Source organism: Leucoraja erinacea, chromosome 26 (genome assembly GCF_028641065.1).
Source record: "Leucoraja erinacea ecotype New England chromosome 26, Leri_hhj_1, whole genome shotgun sequence".
Taxonomy (NCBI): domain Eukaryota; kingdom Metazoa; phylum Chordata; class Chondrichthyes; order Rajiformes; family Rajidae; genus Leucoraja; species Leucoraja erinaceus.
Window position 1 is genome coordinate 18,197,334 of NC_073402.1, and position 23,418 is coordinate 18,220,751.

General features: G+C 42.0%; 1 protein-coding gene across 8 annotated transcripts in view; it reads left to right on the forward strand.

Annotated features, from left to right (window-relative positions):
- The window catches only part of LOC129709733 (transcription factor AP-2-beta-like), an 81,254-nt gene that overhangs the window by 42,737 nt on the left and 15,099 nt on the right, over nt 1-23,418 (forward strand). For all 8 annotated transcript variants that reach the window (XM_055656267.1, XM_055656269.1, XM_055656268.1 and 5 more), the window contains 3 exons: nt 8,373-8,598; nt 8,985-9,103; nt 22,218-22,359. In XM_055656267.1, the coding sequence (XP_055512242.1) occupies nt 8,373-8,598; nt 8,985-9,103; nt 22,218-22,359 (487 nt within the window). The remainder of the gene's footprint in view (nt 1-8,372; nt 8,599-8,984; nt 9,104-22,217; nt 22,360-23,418) is intronic.

A 23,418-nucleotide genomic window follows, 5' to 3' on the forward strand; every position in this document is an offset into this window, starting at 1 on the left:
GGAGTGGGGTCGCTATTTAGTTACAGGCAGTCGAGGGCAGCCGTAGGCAATCTCCTTCGCCGACCGGGCATTTTGATTGGCTCATTGAGGTTTTCAGGACCAGGGAAAACCGAATAAAATGCCCTCTAAAATTTATTATAAGTTGTCTGGCTTCTTAAAAGTGTCTCCACTCCTTCTCCCCCCCCCTCCCTTCTCTCCCTTTCTCTCCCTTTCTCTCTTCTCTCCCCTTCTCTCCCCCATTCTCTCCCCATTCCTCCCCCCCATTCTCTCCCCCATTCTCTCCCCCATTCTCTCCCCCCATTCCCCCCCCTCTCCCCCCTCTCTTCCCCCCCCCCCCCCCCCCTCTAAAGGACTTACCGTACACTTTGGCAGCCGTTTACCTTCCTCTTCATTGTGGATGTGAATTTCAGACAGCACTCCCCCGCTTTCCTTGTCCCCCGCCTTTGCGATGTGTTTGTGTGTGTGTATGTGTGTGCTCGGTCGATCCAGCTCGCGGTTTCAACACAGACGGTTGATCCAGCTCGAAGTTTTCCAGGCGAGTGCCCTCGAGCTTGAAGGTCGAAGACACTCTTCTTAACTCGCGGATTAGGTCGCCGTAGTGGGACAGCCCCTTTCGACTGTTCCATTGGAGTTCCATCTGGGGGGAGGGGGAGCGAGAGCAGAACTGCAGGACACAATGGAGACGCGGGTGTGGGATCCATCTATGATAGCAGAGGGGGTGAAAACACATTTATGAAAGAAAGAGGACATCAGGGCGATGTTGGCATGCATAGCATGGACAATTACATTTTGTGCCAATTCAGTCAGAAACTCTCTGAAGTTGTGCCCTGTTACAGCATGACACGGAAGTTAGGGGTTATAGGGAGAAGGCAAGAGAATATGGTTAGGGAGAGATAGATCAGTCATGATTGAATGGCAGAGTAGATTTGATGGGCCGGATGGCCTAATTGTGCTCCTCTTCCTTATGAACTTATGAATGTATGACATCTGACATTGCCACCTTCCACTATACTAGCATGGCCGACCACAGCGTTTGGCCACTGCATTCAGAGGACCACGTTTACAGACGGTGAGTCCCTGCCCTCTAAACACTATGTGTATGTCTTTGTGCTTACACCAAGGTTAATCCAGCACAGCCTCAACAGAGAGGTTGGCAAGGTGGTTATTTGAGGTGATTTCAGCAAAGTACATGTGAAGGAATTGTTGCGACTTTACATCCTGTTCACTGGACGCTGAAGCACGGGTGGGGAAATGCTGATAAACAGCTGCTTACAAGTTTGGCATTTTCATGTGTTCACCACATATGTGGGTTTTGTGATATTCTTCAGGGAAATGCTGGGATTTCTTCACAGAAACTGGGCCAATGTTTCTTAGTAGTTTACTGCTTCCATCAACACTTTGAGAATGCTTTTGAAGCAGTCTCTCTGTTCACTTGGAAATTCTCTTGACATGATGTAGCTTGAAGTAAAGTGCATGCTTTGAGAGTTTGGTGTCAAAGCATGCAGAAAACATCGCATGCCCTTTGCTTGATAAATGCATTTGGTGATCAGACTTTCGATGCTGTGGATGTTGTCTGGTAGACAATGCTGAAATAAAAATATGAGATGATGACTTCACCCCAGATTGTACGTTCTCCCCGTGACCTGCGTGGGTTTTCTCCGGTGCCCCGGGTTCCTCCCACATTCCAAAGACATATCGACTTATAGGTCAATTGGCTTGGTGTAATTGTCTATTATTCCTAGTGTGTGCAGGATAATGTTAGCGTGCTTTAGGGCCGAAAAATTAGAAATCTCTTCATAAAAAATTCAATCAAGTTTTAAACATAAGCGGCCAACCATACAAAAATCTAAACCAGGTTTTTAGAACAGCTGTAAATCGTAACAATGTGCTATCACTATATTTCTAACTATAGACTCTCGTGAATTTCTAACATTAGCTGTTGGTATTAATTCTGGCGCATCTTTAATCCATACTTTAGTGCATTTTTCTTTAGTATCAGGCATAATTTCTTTGCCTCCTGCAAATATTAAAGCAAAACAGTCAGTCATTGTGATGAGAGCTAGCCGATCTTCAGCTGGGACATAATGGGCTCCGTGAGATGCTGCCAGGAGACCATTTTCTGCCCTGCCTGGCAGATTGAGTGCAGGCCAGGGCTGTGATTTATGAGTCCAGACTGCGTTGTCCACAAGAACCATAGTTTGCTCTCGGCTTGGCAGTCTCCAGGACTCAGCCATGATTCCTTAGGAACTCAACCAGAGATGGTGTGCCAAATGTCAGAGTCTCCCAGCCTTGATCATCTTGTGCTGTTTGATGGTAGACCTCCGTACTAATGATCTGTGCCTCCTATAGTGAGTGTGACTGGCCCAAATACCAGTGGTCACGTGTTCAATTTCCTGCTTAGAGACACAGCAAAACAATACAGGGAGGATGTACACTTTGGGGAGGTAGGTCTGTTGGTATTGTGTTATTCCAAGTACTCATGCGCACTTGATATTCATTCAACGCATCTATGATTTCTTTATTTACAAGATCAGTTTTCAAGGGGCTATGGCAACCTTTCTTTTCTTAATATAATTGTAAAACATTTTGTATTGATTTTTAATATCCCTTGAAGACATACCTTCGATCATTCTTTTTGTAGCATTTTCCCCCCAGTTTGTTAATATTGCTTGTTCTTTGTATCTCTCTGTCAACAAAATCTATGCTGTTTTGGGAATTTTGTTTGTTTTTAATTTTTCCGTTTTATATTGTCTCTTCAGTAGTTTATGCTTATGTGTCAAAATATATGTTGTGTATTTTCTCATGGCAAAGAAGGGGGACTTTGTGCTCACGGATATCATGTGCACATGAATACTTTGTTGATAACACAATATCAACAAAGACCTACACTTCACCACCTGTACATCTTCACTGTACTGTTTTATTGTGTCTGGATCACAGTGCAATCCCATCCATTCCATTCCCCCATTCACCTATTCTGTCTCACATGCCCATTATTTCCGGCACAATTTCCCTACTATGACCTAGGGTAGGAATAATTTACAATATCCAATCAACCTACCAACCTACTCATCTTTGGGACAGGGGAGGATACTGGAACACCTGAGGGAAACCTCCTTTCTCTCATAGTCTCTGCTTTAGTTGTATTGGAGAGCTCCCTGTATATATTTTAAGCACCTTTCCTGCCAGCTCTCACAGTCTGAGAACACACATTCTCTATCATCCACACTTGTCAGTATCGTGCCATTTACTGTGTATTCCTTTGATTTACCGGACCTCCCCAATGCAATTTCACATTTCTCTTTGCAGCTGATATTTCTTTCTCACGACCCCAGCAGCATTTACCCTTTGGGGGAATAAATAGGTTCTGTATCACTTTCAATTATTTCTTGCACACCTGCCGCATATCTGTTTTACATATCACCAGACTTGTCCAGGTTGTTGTCTCCGCTTTGCTCTGTTGAAGTCAACTGTACCTAGATCTAGAATATTTGCAGGTGTTTGGGTTTCTTGCTTTCAAGTTCTGTGATGAATTCAGTCATGTTATGATTGCTATTAGAATGATGTTCATGCTCCCCAAGGCTACTACTCATGAGTCATTGCTACATCTAATGCGGTCTACTCGTTGGCCTCCAGGACATACAGTTGCAGAAAACTGAGCACAAACAAGAAGTTCATTATTTTCCTGACATGTGCTAGCCTGTTTATTCTAATCTACATCAAAGTTAAAATCCTACATATAAAGTGCATGGCCTTTGCTGCATCTGCTCTCACCTCTGCCATCTCCTGAAACTTCCCAAAACCTCCCAGTCTGAAGAAGGGCTTTGGCCCGAAAACTTTGCCTATTTCCTTCGCTCCATAGATGCTGCCACACCCGCTGAGTTTCTCCAGCACTTTTGTCTACCTCCCAAAAGGTTCTCTCATGTAGAAGATTCACAACTCCACCTCAGTCATCAATTATTTTCCTATTCTCTCTGCACAAAGGTTGAAATCTGTCCGATTCTTCCTGGTGCCAGTATCTCATGTAAAGGAATGCCCCCCACACCATTCTTCAGCCACATATTTTGATTGGCCCTTCACCAGAATGCACTAGCCTGGATTATAGGTTTCCAGTCCGAGAATATGTATGTCTTCCCCCTGACTGTACTCCGCTCCCTCATATCTGGGACTGCAGAGTGTTTGGTCTAGATTATAGAGCTCCAATCCAACACGTATGCACATATGATGAGAGTGCAACACCATGCTGCAAGGGGATTGTGCCCTGCAGATGAACAAGATGAACATGCCCTTCTGAGCATTGAGGAGGCCATTCAGCCCATCCTGCCCCTATGGGTCTTGTCTTTGAAGGTACTATCCATTTTATTCCATGCCGCTGTGCGCATTCCCTGCTGGGGAATGCAGTAAGAAGATTATGCTTCAATTATATAGGAAGCCAGTGATACCTAAAAGGTTAATTGATTCTGGGAATGGGTGAGTTGTCCAGTGAAGAAAGGTTACATAGAATAGGTGTGTCTTCATAAAAGTTTGGAAGAGTGAGGGGGGACTTCATTGAAACATAAAATCATGACAGATCTTGACAGGTCAGGTGTGGAGAAGATGTTTACTATTGTAGGAGAATCTAGAACACAGGATTTATATTTAAAATTTAGTGGTCAACCATTTATGACTGAAATTCCCTTCTCAGAGGGTCATGAGTTGTTGGAACTCTCTACCTTAAAGGCGAGGCAGAGCATTTGAACATTGTTAAGACAGAGGTAAATAGAGAAACGAGGAACTGTAGATGTTCATTTACAAAACAAGACACAAAGTGCTGGAGTAACATTGGGTCCGGCAGCATCTTTGGAGAATATGGATAGGTGATGTTCTGGGTCGGGACCCTTCTTCATCTGAATTACTCCAGATGAGTTACTCCATCATATTATGTCCTTTGTGGAGGTAAATAGATTCTTGTTTGGGTAAAATGGGTAAAGGTTTACTGTAGATAGGCAGGAATGTGGCATAATTGTTACATATGTAGTAGCCATGATCTTACTGGATGACAGAAGAGGCTTGAATGGTCGAGTGGACTTCTCCTGCTCGGAATTTGTATGTTTGCATGTAAATCCAGACGGGTTAGGTGATATTCCATGGTTTATAACATTTAGGGTCTTGATGTAATTTAACTCCTGTTTCTTGGAGCATTTAATCAGAACCACTTGCCACTTCATTCCACATTTGTTGATCTAACATATAGCCCATGCTGACTGGCATTACTATTTCAAGTCATCTGGAGAAGACTGTTACCCGGGCACCAAGTAGGCAATATATTATGTGAGACTCTAAACTCTACACATTAACCAAATTTTGACCCTGCACCTCTCCAGCTGTGACCAAACCCTGGAACAAATTGTCCAAATACTTCTGTTCCCTCATATGTATCGCCGTGACTCCAAATTGGAATCCTAGCTCAGTGACAGAGCCAAATAGATTTAAAAGCAGGAATCTATTGCACCAGTATTTACTTAAGGCAGAATTTCTGAGCAGAAATTCTCACATGAACTCCAACCCTCTCTGTCATATAATAATCCATAATATTTAAACCCACCTTTCAGTAGAGTGTAATTTTGATTTATACTGTAGGTACAAACAAACTAGATAAATATTATCTCAAACATGCATGGGATTACAAGTGTTGGAGGGAAAATAAAATATCACCTTTGATGCCTTCAATGGATTTAAAAGATATCTGGCTGGAATATTGAGCAAGAAATAAAGTGCTGGAGGAACTCAGCGAGCCAGGCAGCATCGATGGAGGGAATTGGCAGACTAGGGGGAAGCCGCTGAGCTGATACACCGTGGCCAAATGCAAGACCCAGTTGCCCATAGCCTGCAAGAGGTAGCCACTGGGCCGGTCCCCCGCGATTGAACGCGAACTGATGGACTGCGGTCTGGAAGGGAGAGCCCACTGACCCGGTCCCTGATCATCCCCCGAAGACGAGTGAGTGGGAGGATGGAGCTGGCAACAACAACGGACGTGACCAGCGAGGAGTGAGGCTGGTGGGAGAGGAGAGGGAGCCGGGGTCTGGCCAACTCCGCCCTTGAGGTTTGCTGCACGAGGATCCCTCGGGACACAAAGGTGGACGGGAGAGGAGAGGGACGTTGGTTCACAGGTCGATCCACATGATCAAGGAAGGCGATGGCTGGAGGCCTTGCAGCAGCCTGAGGCTTGCCTGAAAAGGGGGCAACGCTCATAACAAGTGGACTGGACTTTGAAAATGACACCAAAATATGCTGCTCTTGCATGCGGGTTCAGTGGACTATTTCTGTACATTCGCTAATCGTGGATGTGTTGGGTATGGCAATATTAGAAACATAGAAACATAGAAAATAGGTGCAGGAGTAGGCCATTCGGCCCTTCGAGCCTGCACCGCCATTCAATATGATCATGGCTATTCTACTGGACAGCTTGTAAGAAAATAATTTCACTGTGCATTTGCACTTCACACATGTAACAAAATATTAGCACAATTGAACCATTGGATTGATGGACCCACAAATGGTGAGAACTATATCTATACTAGTTGATTGCAATGAAGTCATCACAGTAACCATTTGCTGCCAAGTGATTTCCTCATCAAACCAGCAGCAATTAAGTGGCACTCCACATTGCTTAAAGGAAACCAGCATCTTAAAGAGCATGTTGCTTTATAGTTGGTGCTGGCACTGAATCTAACTTGAGAAACATTGAAGGATGCTGCAATATGGGACAGGGCTCTCAAAGGTTTTCTGATGACTCCAAGAGGAGCTGCAAATTAGCAAGGATATCCTGTATTTTCAGGGGCTATGAGACCCTCTGTATGTAGGATGCAAACGCATCACTCTTTGGATGCAGTAGTAGCAAATAGCTATGAAGATCAATGCCAGGAGTGCAGCCTTGAAGAGATGAGAACAGAAGCATGGACAAATCCACTCTTGCCGAGATGAATGCTGCGCAAACAACTCTGAAGAAAATCGACACCATTCAGGGTGAATTAGTCTATTTGATTGGTCTCCTCCTGTACCCTAAACATTCAGTCCTTTCACCACCAGTGCATTCAGAGTGTGTCATTGATAAAATGCACTGCAATGACTCACTCTGGCCATCTAATAGCATTTGCCAAATACTATTAGATGGCCGCTCTATGATCTTTGGTATTTGCCAACCCACAGCGTCTATCAATAAGAAAGAAAAGGCAACACACAGGTCACCTTCAAATTCTGCACCATCCATGCAGGCATTGATCATTGCTGGGTCTGAATCCTGCATCTCCCCATCCAGTAGTAGTTAGTAACATCACCAACACTGCAGTAGTTTAAAAAGGAAATTAAGGACAATTGGGAATGTGCAAAAAATGCCCTTGATGCCCATATATCAAAAATAAAATAAACATGTATTGTTATATAAATATATATTTCTATATAACATGTAAAATTGTGTTTCGTGTTATATAAAAATGAGATACATTTAACATTGGGCAATCCTCAACATCACTTAAAATACAGAAGAAAAAAGCAGACAATCTAATGATTATTTAATTGCAGGAACTTGTGTGAAAGTTTGCTGTGGCATTTCCTATGTCACAGTGGAAATCACACTTCAAGCGAGCACTTCATTGAAGGTGGAATGCTTAGGAATGTCCTGAAGTTGTGAAATGTGTAAAAGATAATTATTTTGTACCTTGAGGCAATGTTCTGGACTGGCACAAATTGGCATCATTAGGTTTGCTCACTTACCTGGAGAAGGCACTGGAATACAAATCTCAGTGTCCTTTCCTTCCGACTCTGCCGGAAGCAGTGACCAAAGTCAAAATGCCCTGTCTACTTTACGTATTTATTTGAGGACTTTTTATTATTATTTATGGTTGTTATATGAAATAAAAGAACGCCAGTGGCTAACAACTGAGGACTTTGAGGATATGATGGCAGTTTGGAACTTGAAAGTGAGTCTGTGATTTTACTAATTAATCCAGAGTCAGGAATTATTGTCCATTTTCAGTAACGTCCCTGGCTGGCCATTAACCCACATGTTTTTCATATCAGATCAAAATCTATATGCAAATGGCACACATCATTTTAATCCTTGTTTAAGAAGGAACTGCAGAAAACTGCTGGAAAATCGAAGGTAGACAAAAGTGCTGGAGAAACTCAGCGGGTGCGGCAGCATCAACGGAGCGAAGGAAATAGGCAACGTTTCGGGCCAAAACACTTCCTCAGACTTGATTGATCCTTGATTGATTTTTGGCAAACATTTTTTATTTTGCTTCACCCATTCAATGTTAACCATTGTTTCTGCGAGAGTGCTTTCAAAGTTTCATGCGTTGCATCTTATCGTAACATGTTTTGCTTTGTTGCAGTTCCAATGTCGATTAAAGCCAACGGCAGTTCACTTTCTCTGAACATGCAAAAGGATGGCTCATTAGGAGGAGTGACAAACCCAAATGAAGTGTTTTGCTCAGTCCCAGGCCGCCTGTCCCTGCTCAGCTCCACGTCCAAGTACAAGGTGACCGTGGGAGAAGTTCAGAGACGTCTGTCATCCCCAGAGTGTCTGAATGCATCACTGCTCGGAGGAGTGCTGAGGAGGTGAGTGGAGGAAGGAGGTAAAACCTGTGATTGAATAAGAGTTGGAGTCAAAGAGAAAGGTTGAGAAAGATGAAGAAATTGCACTACATCAGAGAGGAAAAAAAATAACCACAAGAGACATTGAGGTTAGAAGATAAAAGGGAAGGGGAATAGAAAAGAGGGTAAAGAGGGAAATGTTTAAAAAAGACACAATATCAAAAAGTTAATTGAGATAGAGGTTGAAAGGAAGGAGGTACAAATAACATGGAAATTGAAAAAATTCAAAGCAATAACGGGCTTATTAATTTTGATCTAATGAAAGGTAACTGAATATGTGGATATACCGAGAAAAAGTTGTTACTGTTCCATTTGTGCACTTGATTTAAACGCATGTCTATCTTCCTTAGGGCAAAGTCAAAAAATGGTGGTCGATCCTTGAGAGAAAAGTTGGAAAAGATTGGACTGAATTTGCCTGCAGGAAGGCGCAAAGCAGCGAATGTTACCTTACTCACCTCACTCGTCGAAGGTAAGGGATCTTTCAACAGACACTTGAAGACAACAGTCGGTGTGCTTCTAGCTTTTGAATCTGCATACCCAAACGGCACATAATTCACAGAAAGTATTAATAGCCTTGTGACTTCATGTGTCAACTAATTAGTTTTGAGATTCAAACAACAGCTTGATTCTGCAAAGTCCAACTGCAATGTCTTGGGTATGCAACACAACATCAACAGCCTGTCACAAATTGTTTTATATCAAACCTTTGCACTGTTAAAGCACATGAGGATCCAGAGCAAGTTAAAAGGTCAATGGGAAGGAGCCAAACCTAATTCTGCTGCCAGATCGTAACTTTTTGATTGCTGCCATCAAAGGAAACCTCTCTTTATAGTGGAAAACTCATTTTTGCAGTATTCTATCAAGAATTCTAACAAGAATTTCTATCAATAAAAAAAATAATGGAAGCACACAACAAATTTGGAATTGAATGCCAAATATACCAGTCAGATAATTTGAAGAGAGCTATTTAAATTTAGGGATTAAAGATTTATACAGATTAACTGAGATTAAAGATACAGAGTAATAGAATCAGAAAATTTAGGACTCAATAGCAGATCTTTTGGCCCATCATGTCTATGTTGCCTGGAAATGAGCACCCCAACCTGATCTCACCTTTCATCACTGGGTCATGGTTCTTCCAGCAAATCTGAACTTCTTTTCCCCACACAACTGCTGTTGAAAATGCAAATTGTTGAAAAGCTGGAAGAACATTGAGTGAGAAAAGAGTTCACAGCAAACGCCTGTATGTACGAATATGTATTAAGTAGATTATAATTTTCTGCTTTATAGTTTAGGTTTTGCTTTATCATTGTCATGGCTACCCAGGTATAGTGAAAAGCTTTGTTTTGCGTGCTATTCAATCAAATCAGATAGTACTATACATAACTACAATCAGGCCAAGGCCAAGCTCCAGCACGAAAGGTAGAGCAAAAGGGAAGGTACAGATGGAAATATCCTTCCTCTCTCCCCTCTCACCATTTGCATCAATTCTCCCCGAGCCTATAATTTGTTTACACACCATGGATAATTTCCAGTGATCAGATAGCAAACCAATAATTTTTTCGTAGAAAATGGTTAGGCCAGGACTCTTCTGTCGAGTGTCTCGATTGTTTTCTATTGCAGGCACAAATAACTGCAGATGCTGGTTTACAAAAAATAACACAAAGTGCTGGAGTCAGGCAGGAATGGGGTACTGATTGTGGATGATCAGCCATGATCACAGTGAATGGCTGTGCTGACTCGAAGGGCCGAATGGCCTATTCCTGCACCTATTGTCTATTATCTCCGAAGAAGTGTCCTGACCCAAGATGCCATCTATCCAGTTTCTCCACAGATCTTGCATGACCTGTCCAGCACTTTGTGCCTTCTTTTGTAATTCAGCATCTGCAACTCCTTGTGTCTACAGTAAATCTTTGTTGTGTGGGAAGAAACTAGAGTGCCTGGGGGAAATCAAAGCAGCCACAGGGAAAATGTGCAAACTTCACATAGATATCAGAGGTTAGCAATGAGTCCAGTTTGCTGGTGCTCTGAGGTAGTAACTCTACTCCCCATGTCACTGTGTTTGCTTACAAGGAGTTCACCAAGATGGAGATTTCAGAAGGTGACGATAATTCCTTACGCTGCTTTAATTACATTGGCTTTACACTGTTTTAATTAATAGCAGCACCTGATATTAATTAAGTCAGGCCATAAAACATAGGTCCTTAAATGATAAGATTTCAATTTTATATGTGTTAGAAAATTTAAATATTGACCGTATTAAAGTATGATTTTTTTTTGATATAACGTGCAAAACTTGTACTTTCATGAACATTTCACTGAAAGATTTCAGAGTTTGAGCCTCACCCCACTTGTGTAGTTATTTATTAAGAAAACACATTTTCGGTAAAGCCACACAAGTTTGCAGGTTGTGCCAATTCTTCATGATGCAGGAATCAGTAACAGGGCCAGCATTTGTTACCTATCCACTATTGCCCTTGAGGTGCATGTGGTGGTGAGCTATACGTTGTGGTTCTCTGGTGAAGGTACTCCCACTGTGCCCTTGGATAGGGAGTTTCAGGATCTAGACCCAGCAATGATGAAGGAATGGAAATAAAGTTCTAAGTTAGGATTTGAGGCGACTTGGAAGGGAACACACATCCGGTGGTGTTCCTGTGCTCCTACTGCCCTTGTCCTTTTTTGGGTGGAGGTTGTGGTTAGGGAGATGGAGATGAAGCAGCATCGGTGAGTAACTACAATGATTTTATAGTTGGCATATTCTGCAGCCAATACTGGAGGGCATCGATGTTTAAGATAGTTGATGGGATGCCAGTCAACTGGACTACCTTATCCTCTTTGTTGCTGAGCTTTTTACACATTGTCACAACTCAACTCGTTCAGCCAAGTGGAGAGTAATCATCACATTCACACTCTTGTTAGTTCCTTGAAAATAGTGGGAAGAATTTGAGGTGATAGGAGATGAGTCAGTTGCCAGAGGATACTCAGTCTCTGATCCAATCTTGGAGCCACTGAGAATTTGTGACAGGTCCAAATGAGTTTCTGGTTACCAGGATGCTGATGATGGGAGAAAAGATTAGAGTAACATCAATTAAATTATGGGTAGATGGACCTTTTCTGGTAGGCAAAGGTAATTGCTGGCTCTTTAGTGGTGCACGGGTTACTTATCACATGTTGACATGTTGCCCAGGTCTTGCTGCATGTAAGAACGGTCTGCTTCACTTTCTAAGAAGTTGCAAATGGAATTCAACATTGTGAAATTATTGGCTCTTTGTCACTGCCTTGATATCAAGTAGTCACCTTCTCCTCCCTTCTGCAATTCAGCTCTTGTCCAAGTTTGCAGGATTTAATCCCGGTGAAAGTCAGATTTGCATTGGCAAACAAGTTATAGATGATCAAGTGCCACTTGATAGTTGTCCAAAAAACCTTTCCATCATATTAACAACAATTTGGAATAGACTCATTTGGCAGTAACTAGTTGGATTGGATTTGTCCCGATTTTTGTGGCTAGGACACTGCTGGGCAATTTTCCACAGTTATGCCGTTGCACTTAAACAGTTTAGCTGAAGGTGTACCTAGTTCTGGATGCTAGTCCTCAGTAGTACTGCTGGGGCGTTGCCTGGATCTATAGTCTTTTTGTGGTTAGCTCTGCCTTAATTTCACATGGATTGAATTGAATTATCTAATGACCGGTTTCTGTAATGGTTGTGATCTCAGAAGGAAACTGAGGCAGATGATGCAATCGACACTTTTAGTTGAATGCGATTGTAATTGTACAGCCTTGTCTTCAACACTCACATCTTGGGTCCCACCAGCAGTGAATATCGGGATATCTTTGAATTCTCCTCCTTTTGTCTGTTGACTACCATTCTTATCTAGTTGTGATAGGAATGCACAACCATGATCTGTGTGCTGTAGAGTGTCTTGGATTTTTTTCTATTGCAGACACAAGTAATACAGGTGCTGGCATACACAACACAAAGTGCTGGATTAACTCAATGGGTCAGGCAGTATCTCTGGAGAAATGTCCCGATCCGAAACAGTGGCTATCCATGTTCTCCAGACTTGCTGCCTGACCTGCTGAGTTACTCCAGCATTGTGTCTTTCTATCTATTCCGTGCTGTTTTGATTCAAGAAAGCACATTGCCCTGTGCCCCAGCTTTGATACATTGGCACTTCTTTTTGTAGGAATGCCCACCTTCTGCATGCTCTTCTCTGCTACTCAATGAAGTTCTAATCCCGTGGCTGGCTTTTTCTGCGGCAAGAGTGTCGTGCCAGATGACAGGGCTAGAGATGGAGTTGGTGTGTATTTGTGTGCTGCTGATTGTCCAACATGTCCATTCTGATGTTTTCTATTTGGCACAATGACAATGCAACACGATATGAAGAGGGTGACTTGGTCACTTGACCTTCTTCAAGCCCGTCTTTTCTCATTGAGTTGACCTTTTGGTGCATTGAGCTTTTATAACAGGTAACGTCACTTGTCGATTATTGTAAGAAAATATATTTTATATCTGACCTTGCACATTCAGTATTTTATCAGGATATGTCTTCAAATTCATCTATTTTTCAATTGGCACTTTGCTGTATCATTTTATGTATATATTTCTGTCCAAGACTGAACAATCAACAACTATTGATGTTCATTTCATTATATTGGACATTAACTTTCCCTTTAATTGTAAGATCACTATGTTTTCATTCTATCACTATATGACAATAGCAGCATATGAGCTGTTTAAATCACTGGACAGGCTTTTGCCAGCTTCAGCGTTATACAACTCATTGCTTTGTGACATTGTTATTTGGTTTACAATTGCTCTCATTGAGAAACTCCTTGGATGAGCATCTGTGTGTTACGTTGTTACGTTGCATGCTGAACTTATGTGCTCTTTGTTTTTTATATTTAAAGCATTTTGCTGCTCTAAATTGTGATTGCAGATTGGTACCAGCTTCCCCCTCCTGCCTTACCTTTCTCACTAAACCTTAATCTCAAAAAGACATTCCATCATATTGCCAAAAATTTAGATCAGACAGATTTGGCAGTAACTAACAGGATTTTATTTGACCTGATTTTTGTGGATAGGACATAGCTGGGCAATTTTTCACGGTTTTGCAGTTGTACTGAAACAGTTTGGCTGGAGTTACAGCTAGCTCCATATGCATATTTTCCATATTACTGCTGCGATGTTGTCTGGTTTTGTAGTTTCCAAGGTTCTCAGTTGTGCCTTGAATTCACTTTGAATGAATTTAATTGTCAGATGACTGGCTTCTCTGAAGGTGGGGGATCTCAGGAGGACTCTGAGGTGGGTCATGCATGCGGCACTTTTGGCTTTCCCCACCTGATTTACCTTCCTCACCAAACTCACTCACTCATATGACTTTGCTTAATTCTGTCCTTCCTGACTTTGTTGCACCCACATGGCCATACACTTCATTAAAATTGCCAAAATTCCTTGGTGTATTTAGAAGTAATCTCCATAGCTGTGGCTATCTTACACGCCCACCCATCTGTTGTGCATTCAATAACTTACAGTAGATTGAATTTGTCACTATGTTGAAGCGTGCATGAATACGTTACATTTGATTGAGGAAGATGCCAAAATTACAGTCATCGTGACAATACTTGACTATAATTGGTATAATGGTCTAAGTACTAATGGTCTCTCTTGATTTTGGATTCTGCTCCTAAATTTGTGATTTTTTATAATCTCTGAGGATGCTGGAGTAGTGTTTCTCCAATCTCTTCGTAACTTCCACAAACAAAAGAACTTTTACCTTGTTCAGAACCAGGAGGTGCGGTCTGACTTTTATTATATGTTCTCACAAGGGGCCTTATATGGGGCCTTATATGTTATCACAAAGGGCCTTATATGTAGTTACACAGTTCATAATTTCTTTGAGAAAGTACCAGTCCTGCAATTCCAATCTTGAAATGTTTGCAAATTCAAGGTTGTCATCTTTATAATGATGTGTATCTGGCAACCGGAATGCTCAGACCCTTCACAGTTCATACTGATTTTCAAATAGCTGTAGTCAAATCTATATTATCTATGCTAGTTAATTGTTTAGCTCTGCAACTTCCAACATGCTTCAAAAACTTGGTAAAAATGTCTACATTTTGGTGCAGCATCCATCTACTTTGTGTTAAAATAATCGGCACTTTCTTTGGGTTCAGTTGCTGTTTGGTTCCTAAGGAGAATTTTTTTTTTTGTGTCTTTATGGTGTCTCTTCTGGTACCTCTCAAGTTTTTAGAGGGATTAGTTTAATTTCAGTGAGAAATGGTTTCATTGTCTGATGGATGGGAAATGGTTCAAAATGTGTTCCTCCCACATGGATTTATTTTTGGAAAAAACAAGGTAGGTAATTTAAAAGGGCGTATAACCTGAATCTGGCATTTTTCTGTTCAATAGATGAGGTTTAAATTATCCTTAACGTCTTTAGTGCTTGCATGTTAAAAGCAAATGTTAAATCAAGGTCAATGGGCCATGTTACTAAAGCTACATATTGTAAATCTGTGGGAAAGGGGTAAAGGACCCAGTCAAAGTCTCCCCTAATCATTCCTATTTTTTCTGTGAAAGTAGGTAAGGAGAATATACCAATACGACAAATAGCTGTTCACCATGATCTATTAAATTCTGCCCTGATTATGGATTCAGAAAGATACAGAGATATATCTTTCCAAAATAAATGTGCCAATACCCTTAGAATGATACTCGGAGACTATGTTGGATTAATTGCTCTGAATTCATTTTCTCTTATCCCTTGGCAAATTTATGAGGCCTTAGATTGGGACCAGTTTCTCATTGCTACTTCATCAACTCTGAAAGTGGTTTTTAATTATTTACGGATAAATATTCGGGAACTGTTCAAATTCCATCTATGGGAAACTTGATTTAAGTTTTGCTCATGTATTCCCTTTGAATCCTATTACATTTGAGAAGACGGGCAAACTTAACTTGGACCTTATTTAACTCCCAAGTACAACTGTAACTGAGGTATTAAATAGATGCCCCGTTATTGCAGTTCTTCTTTCGAGGAAAACGAAGTGCAGGAGTAACTCAGCAACTCCGGCGGGAATTAACAAGCAACATTTTGGACCAGGCACTTTTTCAGCACTGTGTTTCACTCAAGAATCCAGCACTATAGTTCCTGGTGTCTTCATCTTTTGAAGAGGTTTGGAGATGTTTGGGGTAGATTGGGAGTGAGCACTGTGGATATTAATTTTGGACGGGTCTCTGACGCTGAGCTGCAGCCTGGATTTTTTTTTCAAGTAGCCATCGGCCCTTTAAAGTTAGTAGCTGACAACTGATTGAAAAAGTATGTCATCTGACTGAACCCAAACTTTGCAACTGTTGCCCTGAAACCTGCCTAAATTCCAACTGGAATAGGCATAGTGTCATATTCTGGTTAAATTGGGCTTATTGAGTGAATAGTGTGTGAATAATGAAATTTGAGTGAATTAGTGTAAATAGATGTAAGATGGCGGCGCCTTGTGGCAGCGGCTTCTGCAGTCCGTCTGTCTTTTATTATTATTATTTTTTTTTTTGTCCTGTTCAGTGTATAGTTTGTTTGTAGTTTATATATTGTATTGAGCTGGGTATATGTCGGGGGCGGGGGTGGAGGGGAAACTTTTAAATCTCTTCCCTGTACGGGGGACCAACCTTTCCCTGTCGAGTCTCCGTTGTCGTTGGGGCCTAGCACCGTGAACCGGAAGGATCTGGGTGCTCCAGTCGCGGAGCCAGCGGACTCACCATCGTGGAGCTGGCTGGCTTCGGAGCATGGAGAGCTGTGGTGGCGTGCTGCTGTGACCCGACTTCGGAGCTTAGGAGGCTCCAGCCACAGGCCTGATGGACGGTGACATCAGGAGCTTGAGGGTCCCTGGTGGGAGACGCTTTTTGGAGCTCCCGCAACGGCAACTTCTCCCGCCCGAATTGCGTGGTTGAAAACGACCCAGAGCGGGGCCTTACATCGCCCGGCGTGGCTTTGACGGCCGCAGGGCTTGCCATCGCCTGCCGGGACTCCAACATCAAGACCGGGAGCAGGGCTTTACATCGCCCAGCGTGGCCTTAACGGCCGCGATACTTGCTATCGCCCGCCGGGGGCTTTAACATCGGGAGAAGAATGGAAAACAGGGGAGAGACAATGACTTTGCCTCCCATCACAGTGAGGAGGAGATTCACTGTGATGGATGTTTGTGTAAATTGTGTTAATTTTGTGTCTTGGTTTTTTTTCTTGGTGTATGACTGCAGAAACCAAATTTTGTTTGAACTTCATTTGAGGTTCAAATGACAATAAACGGTATTGCATTGTGAATAAGATGAGAAAATGCTGCACTTTTTGTCTGTTATTCTTTTTGTTTCTGCCTTTTCAACCCATCTCTGCTGTCACAAAATTGAGATTGAGTTGGGATAAATAAAAAAATGAGATTTCTCTAGTATATTTTGAAATGATTTTCTCATTTTTGGAAAAATAATCTAAAGTTATGAGAAGATAGACACAAAAAGCTGGAGTAACTCAGCGGGTCAGACAGCATCTCTGGTGAAAAGGAATGGGAAAAGGAAAGGAATTCTTCAGAAGAAGGGTCTCGGCCCGAAACATCGCCCATTCTTTTTCTCCAGAGATACTGCCTGACCTGTTGAATTACTCCCGCTTTTTGTGTCTATCATCGGTTTAAACCAGCATCTGTTGTTCCCTGCACAAGTTATGAGAACCTAATCTTATTTACAATCATTCCCTGTATAGTGAGAGCATCTCTAACTGTGACATTCTGTTCACCATGTTTGTTTTGATCTACATTAAAATCAGTCCGAATACAAGGCAATGTGTTCAGATGGTCCTTTTGGCTGTTTTATTCAAAATATTTCTTTCTTTTGGTTCGTGTGAATAGCTGAGAAATGGTGTCATCTCCTGGTTAGTCACTGATCATACTGAGTGCTTTCAGTTCCAGTATATCTTTTTCCTGGACCGCGGATTTCACTTGCTGAATATTTATTGTTGAACATTTATTACAGACATCAGGAAAACTGGGAATTGCAACCAGCTATTTTAACGCTAAGGGATGATTTATACATGTAATAACCCATGGAGGCCTTATGGGAGATTACAATGTATTTCTCTGTTTACTGTTTAGTGACTGTTTTCCAAAATTGATTTTCGAGAGCCCAATTGAAAACTGTTGGAAAGGGACAGTTACTGTACATTTTGATTTGTCATAAATGGCAAACGTTCAGATCCAGAAAGGAGGATAATTCGAAGGAGTTTATCATGAAACAATAAACTTTAGCAATTTATTTTGTTGACCGATGGTTTTAGCAAAACAATAATGCTGTTAGACACAGCTTCTCAGAAATGCACAAATGGCTTCTCTACAGTATATGTGTGCACTGGATATGGTCATTACTCTCACTGTTGATCCTTAATTCCTCTTGAACTGAATGGCTTGCTAGATAATTTTAGAATGCAGTTATGTGGCAAAAAAACGTTAGTAGGTCTGGAATCATATTAGGCCAGATCTGGTAAGGACAGCAGATTCCCATCCCCGAGTGAGTAAATTGGACAGGTTTTTCCAACACTCTGGTCATTCCATGCTTAATGTTGCTGATCCCAATGTTTTGTGCCAAAATTCTTTCATTACTTGTTTAAATGCGCTTGCTGCTGAGGTGGATAAGAACTCTGGTCTACAAATCAAGAGACTAGGCCTCTACAGTAGTGGCAAATGAATGATTAGCTAAAGTAGTTGCAGCCTCTCACTTATTTTTGTTCTGATTGGGGTCCTGGAACTGAAATGCTGGTTGTTTCTCTTTTCACAGATGCTGCCTGACTTGCTAAGGACTTCCAGAATTTTCTTTTTTATTTCACCTTTCCAGCATATGCAGCTTTTTGCTTTCTGATATACTTTTTGTATTTGCTATTTGGCCATTATTTTCATTTCAGTAATTAGAATATGTTGCTTCCTCCTCACAAAGGGCTGGGGTAGCTCTGTCGAAGAGGATACAAACGGAAACTTGGAAGAGGGAGTGCACAGTAGCAGCAGTGCCGGATTTACGTATAAGCTAAACAAGCTATAGCTTAGGGCCTCCACTTTCTAGGGCCCCCCCCGAAAATATTGATGGCCCTCGAGGTCTAGGGGGGCCTCCGGCCAAGGCAGAACACCTACCGTTCAACTCTGGGCGGCCCCCCTCTCTATCTCTCTCTCTCTCCATCTCCCCCCGCTATCCGTGTCCGGGCCGCCGGGCTCTGCTCGCTCCTCATCCGCCGGCACGGCAGGCCACCTCGCACATGCGCACAACCACGGCCAGCACATCATCGGCCGCCCTGCGCATGCGCACTGCAACGGCAACTGGTCGGCGCTGGGCACTTTCTCCCTCGCTTTGAATTGTGGGAGATTTGGCCGCCATGGCTGTCCGGTCGTTGGGGGCCTCACAAGTGGAACAGCTTAGGGCCTCTCTTCATCTAAATCCGGCACTGAGTAGCAGTGTCAAAAGTAAAACAAAACTAATATAAGAGCATAATGAGCCAGAGGTTACAGACTGTTGTCTGCACTTTGATCTGTGAGGTAAATATGTCGTTGTCTTTTGAGGACCACTACTGTCAACCTGCTGTTTAGCTTAGGCCCAATGTTCTGCGGTGAGATTCATTTACAAAAGAGCTGGAAGAACTTTAACCACTGGCTAAATCATGACTTCAGCGTACCTGGCTGTCAAAAGCCTCTTAAACTATTGAATATTCTTGGTATTCAGATGCAGCCAAACCACTTAGTTAAATAAAAATAAATTGCCCTCATAATAACAATGGTCTCTCACGGCTATTTCTGTCCGCTGTAAAGAATTGCCTCGCTGCTTGAAGCACTTGGTTTAACCTGAGCAGTCTAAAATCAGGGTGGAGTCAGGAAAGGTTGTTTAAGGTTGTGTGGATGTGTCAAGGGGTGATCGATGGTAGACGTGGACTCGGAGGGCAAAAAGGCCTGTTTCCATGCTGTATCTCTGAAATACAACTCAAACTAATTTTCACAAGTTTAGAGGAATCGTGCATCTAATGCGCTTAAAGCAGAGAACAGCTAGCAGCTCCATGTGGACTGACAGCATTTCCCAGGAACTCTGGACCAGTCTTTATTCTTTGTATTTCCAGACGTTTTGGATACCTGCATTTGGGCTGTTCTTGTTGGTGGGTTTTAGTTCCATATGTATCAATGATTTCCTTTTTTCAGACTTGAAGTCAAACATGAAAGGTGTCCAAAGAATGAGTAGAGAAACTTAAGCAGTTAATTTCGAGCATTGATTTTATTACATGTTTGAACTTTGTGAAATTGTCTTGAGGAGATGGTTGAATAAGACAACGAGTCTTTGACTTACATTTTAACTGCAAAACATTCTGGTTTTGCAATAAAATAAAAAGCAGATAATGAAAATAACAAGATATATTTTTATGGCAGTTGTTAAACTGAACTATTATGTTTGAGTGACTGGAATAATGAATAGTTTATATGCACTTTTAAAGTTATGGCATACCAAATGTTATATTTCCACATCATTTCTCTTTTACTGCCATACCAAATCTAAGGTATTATTATTTTTCTGAAAAAGGTTGGGGATGGATTTGAAAGGCAATAGTATAAAGTCGCATTTCCACGGTGTCCAAGACAGCAGATTAAATACAAACTTGTTTATTTTTAGGTAAACTAGTAGTCAAACACAAAAATGATGATGTTTCATTTAAATGATTTGGTCACTTGCTAAAGCTATCTGTCTTGCACAAATTAACCATATGAATTATATGTGCTTAAGTGTGAATTAAATTGGTTTCAGGGATTTTCATACCTAAGATCAGCCCTGGTCTCATTGAAATTTGGAGCAGGCTTGAATGTCCTGATTTCCCAGCATTTTGCCCTCGTTAACTCTGTCCATGCCATTTCTTCACATTCACGATGCTTTGGTGCCCTTACTTAACCAAAAATGACCTACTTGCCCTCTCTTTTTTCAGTAAGGAGATGTCAAAGGATTTATTGGTGTTCCAAATGTAAACATCAAATCCTGAAGCTTTGATTGAAAGATACAGTATGGAAACAGGCCCTTCGGCCCACTGTGTCCGCGCCGACCACTGATCATCTGAAATGATCATCTACATTATCCCACTTCACATCCACTCCCTACACATCCCGGCAATTTACAGCAACCTACAAACCTGCATGTCTCTGAGATGTGGGATGAAACGGGAGCACCTGGAAGAAATCCATGTGGCCACAGGGAGAATGTGTAAACTCCACGCAGGCCCCATCCGAGGTCGGGATTGAACCCGGGTCTCTGGCGCTGTGGGCAGCATCTCTACTGACTGCGGGCGGCATTGTGCCACCTTTTGCTAAGTGCTCCCTCAACGTTTCATTCGTTGAGCATAAAAATATCCAGTTTCTTTAGTTTTGCCATCATTGTCACTAATGCACCTTCTCCAAAATGAGGGTGTGTCACATCCATCTGGGTTTTCAGAATGACATATATACTATGGGACAAAACTCAATAGGGGTTCATAATTTCCACAGTTGCTCTGTACCTAGATTCCTTTAGACTATGCTGCAGTAATTTGTTCTTTACTCAAGATTCCAGTATCTGCACCCTCTTGTGTCTCCATTTTCTTTTGTTTCCTGCTTGTGACTTAGTCCTGTTGCAATCCTAGGTTTGCCCATGATCATTTAAGTAACGAATGCCTTTCTGAGACAACATGGTGTTGGCATTAAATGCATTGGTAAGGGAACACTCAAGGCTGGGATTAAATTGGATGGTGACAATCGTACAGGCTGGTTCACAGTTAAGGCTGGGAGGAATCTTCTTTATAAGAAAAGCAAAAGTGATCATATATCAACATATTTCAAGAGGAACCAGAGGAAGGAGGAATAAACAGCAATTGGGAATGCAGTGAAGCATGAGGGAAGATTATTGAGAGCAACGTCCATGATACAGATTTTGAGGAGGACCATGACAATGGGGAAAATGGCAGTCTTTGGGACAAAGTCTGGGAGGATATTGAATAATTAAGCTAAAAACGGAAGTGGGTGAACGAGCAGAAACAAATATCGGGAGAGGTGAAGGAGTATAACAACCTGCACTTGGACTTTGATACTAATATGTGAGGGATGGGGTGGGGCAGAGAAGATCCAGAGAAGGGCAAAGGTAGGGTGATGGATGAATAGGTGAATATTAAGTGAAACTCAGGACACTGGGTAGAATAAAATAGACACAGAGTAATGGAATGACTCAGTAGGTCAGGCTAACCTACTGAGTTACTCCTGCACTTTGTTTTTTTTTTTTTGTTATCTAGCAATTGCAGTTCCTTGTTTCTACACTGGGTAGTACTTGTGCGTGGAGATTTTTATAAGTCTAGAATTTTTGCAGCGGTGGTAATGAGGTGCACTGTCTTATTATTGTATAGGGCGAGTGCTTGAAACTCAAAGCAATGTCCTGCCAGTCTGCATGAATCATGACTGAGGGTAATTGGCTGCTGTATTTCTTTGATTTAATGTTTATTATATTTGGTTACTCTGCTCAGACGCTGAACAACTTCACTCACTCTAGTCTCTGTTTTGTTTCTTGCAGGAGAGGCTGTGCACTTGGCCAGGGATTTTGGGTATGTTTGTGAGACCGAGTTCCCCGCAAAAGCAGCAGCAGAGTTTTTGACCAGACAGCATTCAGACCCCACTGAGCTCCATGCCCGAAAAAATATGCTTCTTGCCACCAAGTGAGTACCAGACATCAATATTCATATTTCACCTCTCATTCAGAATGTACAGTCTACTTTTACCTGAACTCCTGCTGTTTGGAAAGGACCACTTTGAACATAAAAGGTAGACAAAAATGCTGGAGAAACTCAGCAGGTGAGGCAGCATCTATGGAGCGAAGGAAATAGGCAACGTTTTGGGTCGAGACCCTTCTTCAGACTGAACATAAATTTTGAACATAAATATCGCTTATGTTGATGAGGCTTTTTTTTGGCGTACTGTGTCCGCCCTGGTCACCCAGCTACAGGAAGGATATTGTTAAGATGGAAAGAGTGCAGAGAAGATTTACGAGGATATTGCCAGGACTGAGGGCCAGAGCTATAGGGAGAGGTTGAGCAGGCTAGGACTTTATACTTTGGAGCACAGGAGGATGAGGGGAGAACTTATAGAGATGTATAACGTATTGAGGGGAATATATAGGGTGCACAGATTATTTTATCCAGAGAAGGGGAGTCAAGAACCAGATAACATAGGTTTAAGGCAGTGGCTCCCAACCTTTTTTTGGCCATGCCCCACCTAATCACCTCTAGAATCCTGATGCCCCCCCCCCCCCCACCCCCCTTGCTTTCCCTTGAGAGAAAACGGAGTAAATAGATATTATAAGGGTAACTTAGCAAAAGCTCTTTGAATCGCATTTCTAAATCCAATTCAATAAATAAGGTTCTCCAATGACCTCGTGCACTTCGTGCGATGTGCATGAAGAGTGATGGCGCGGTGATTATGTAATAACTACACAATAAAGACCTTTTTTACCCCAAAAAAATTATTTACTCAAAATAACATCTGAAACATAAACTACATATGTTTACCTGATGGAAAATCCAAAAAAATAAAAATCGAAAATTTGGACCCCGACCTCCTCAGTCGCGCTCAATTGCCCCCCTTAAAAATCAAATTGCCCCCCTGTGGGGCGTACGCCCCACGTTGGGAACCACTGGTTTAAGGTGAGAGGGGAAAGATTTAATGGGAATCTCTGGGGAAACCTTTTTCATACAGAGGGTCATGGGCATGTGGAATGA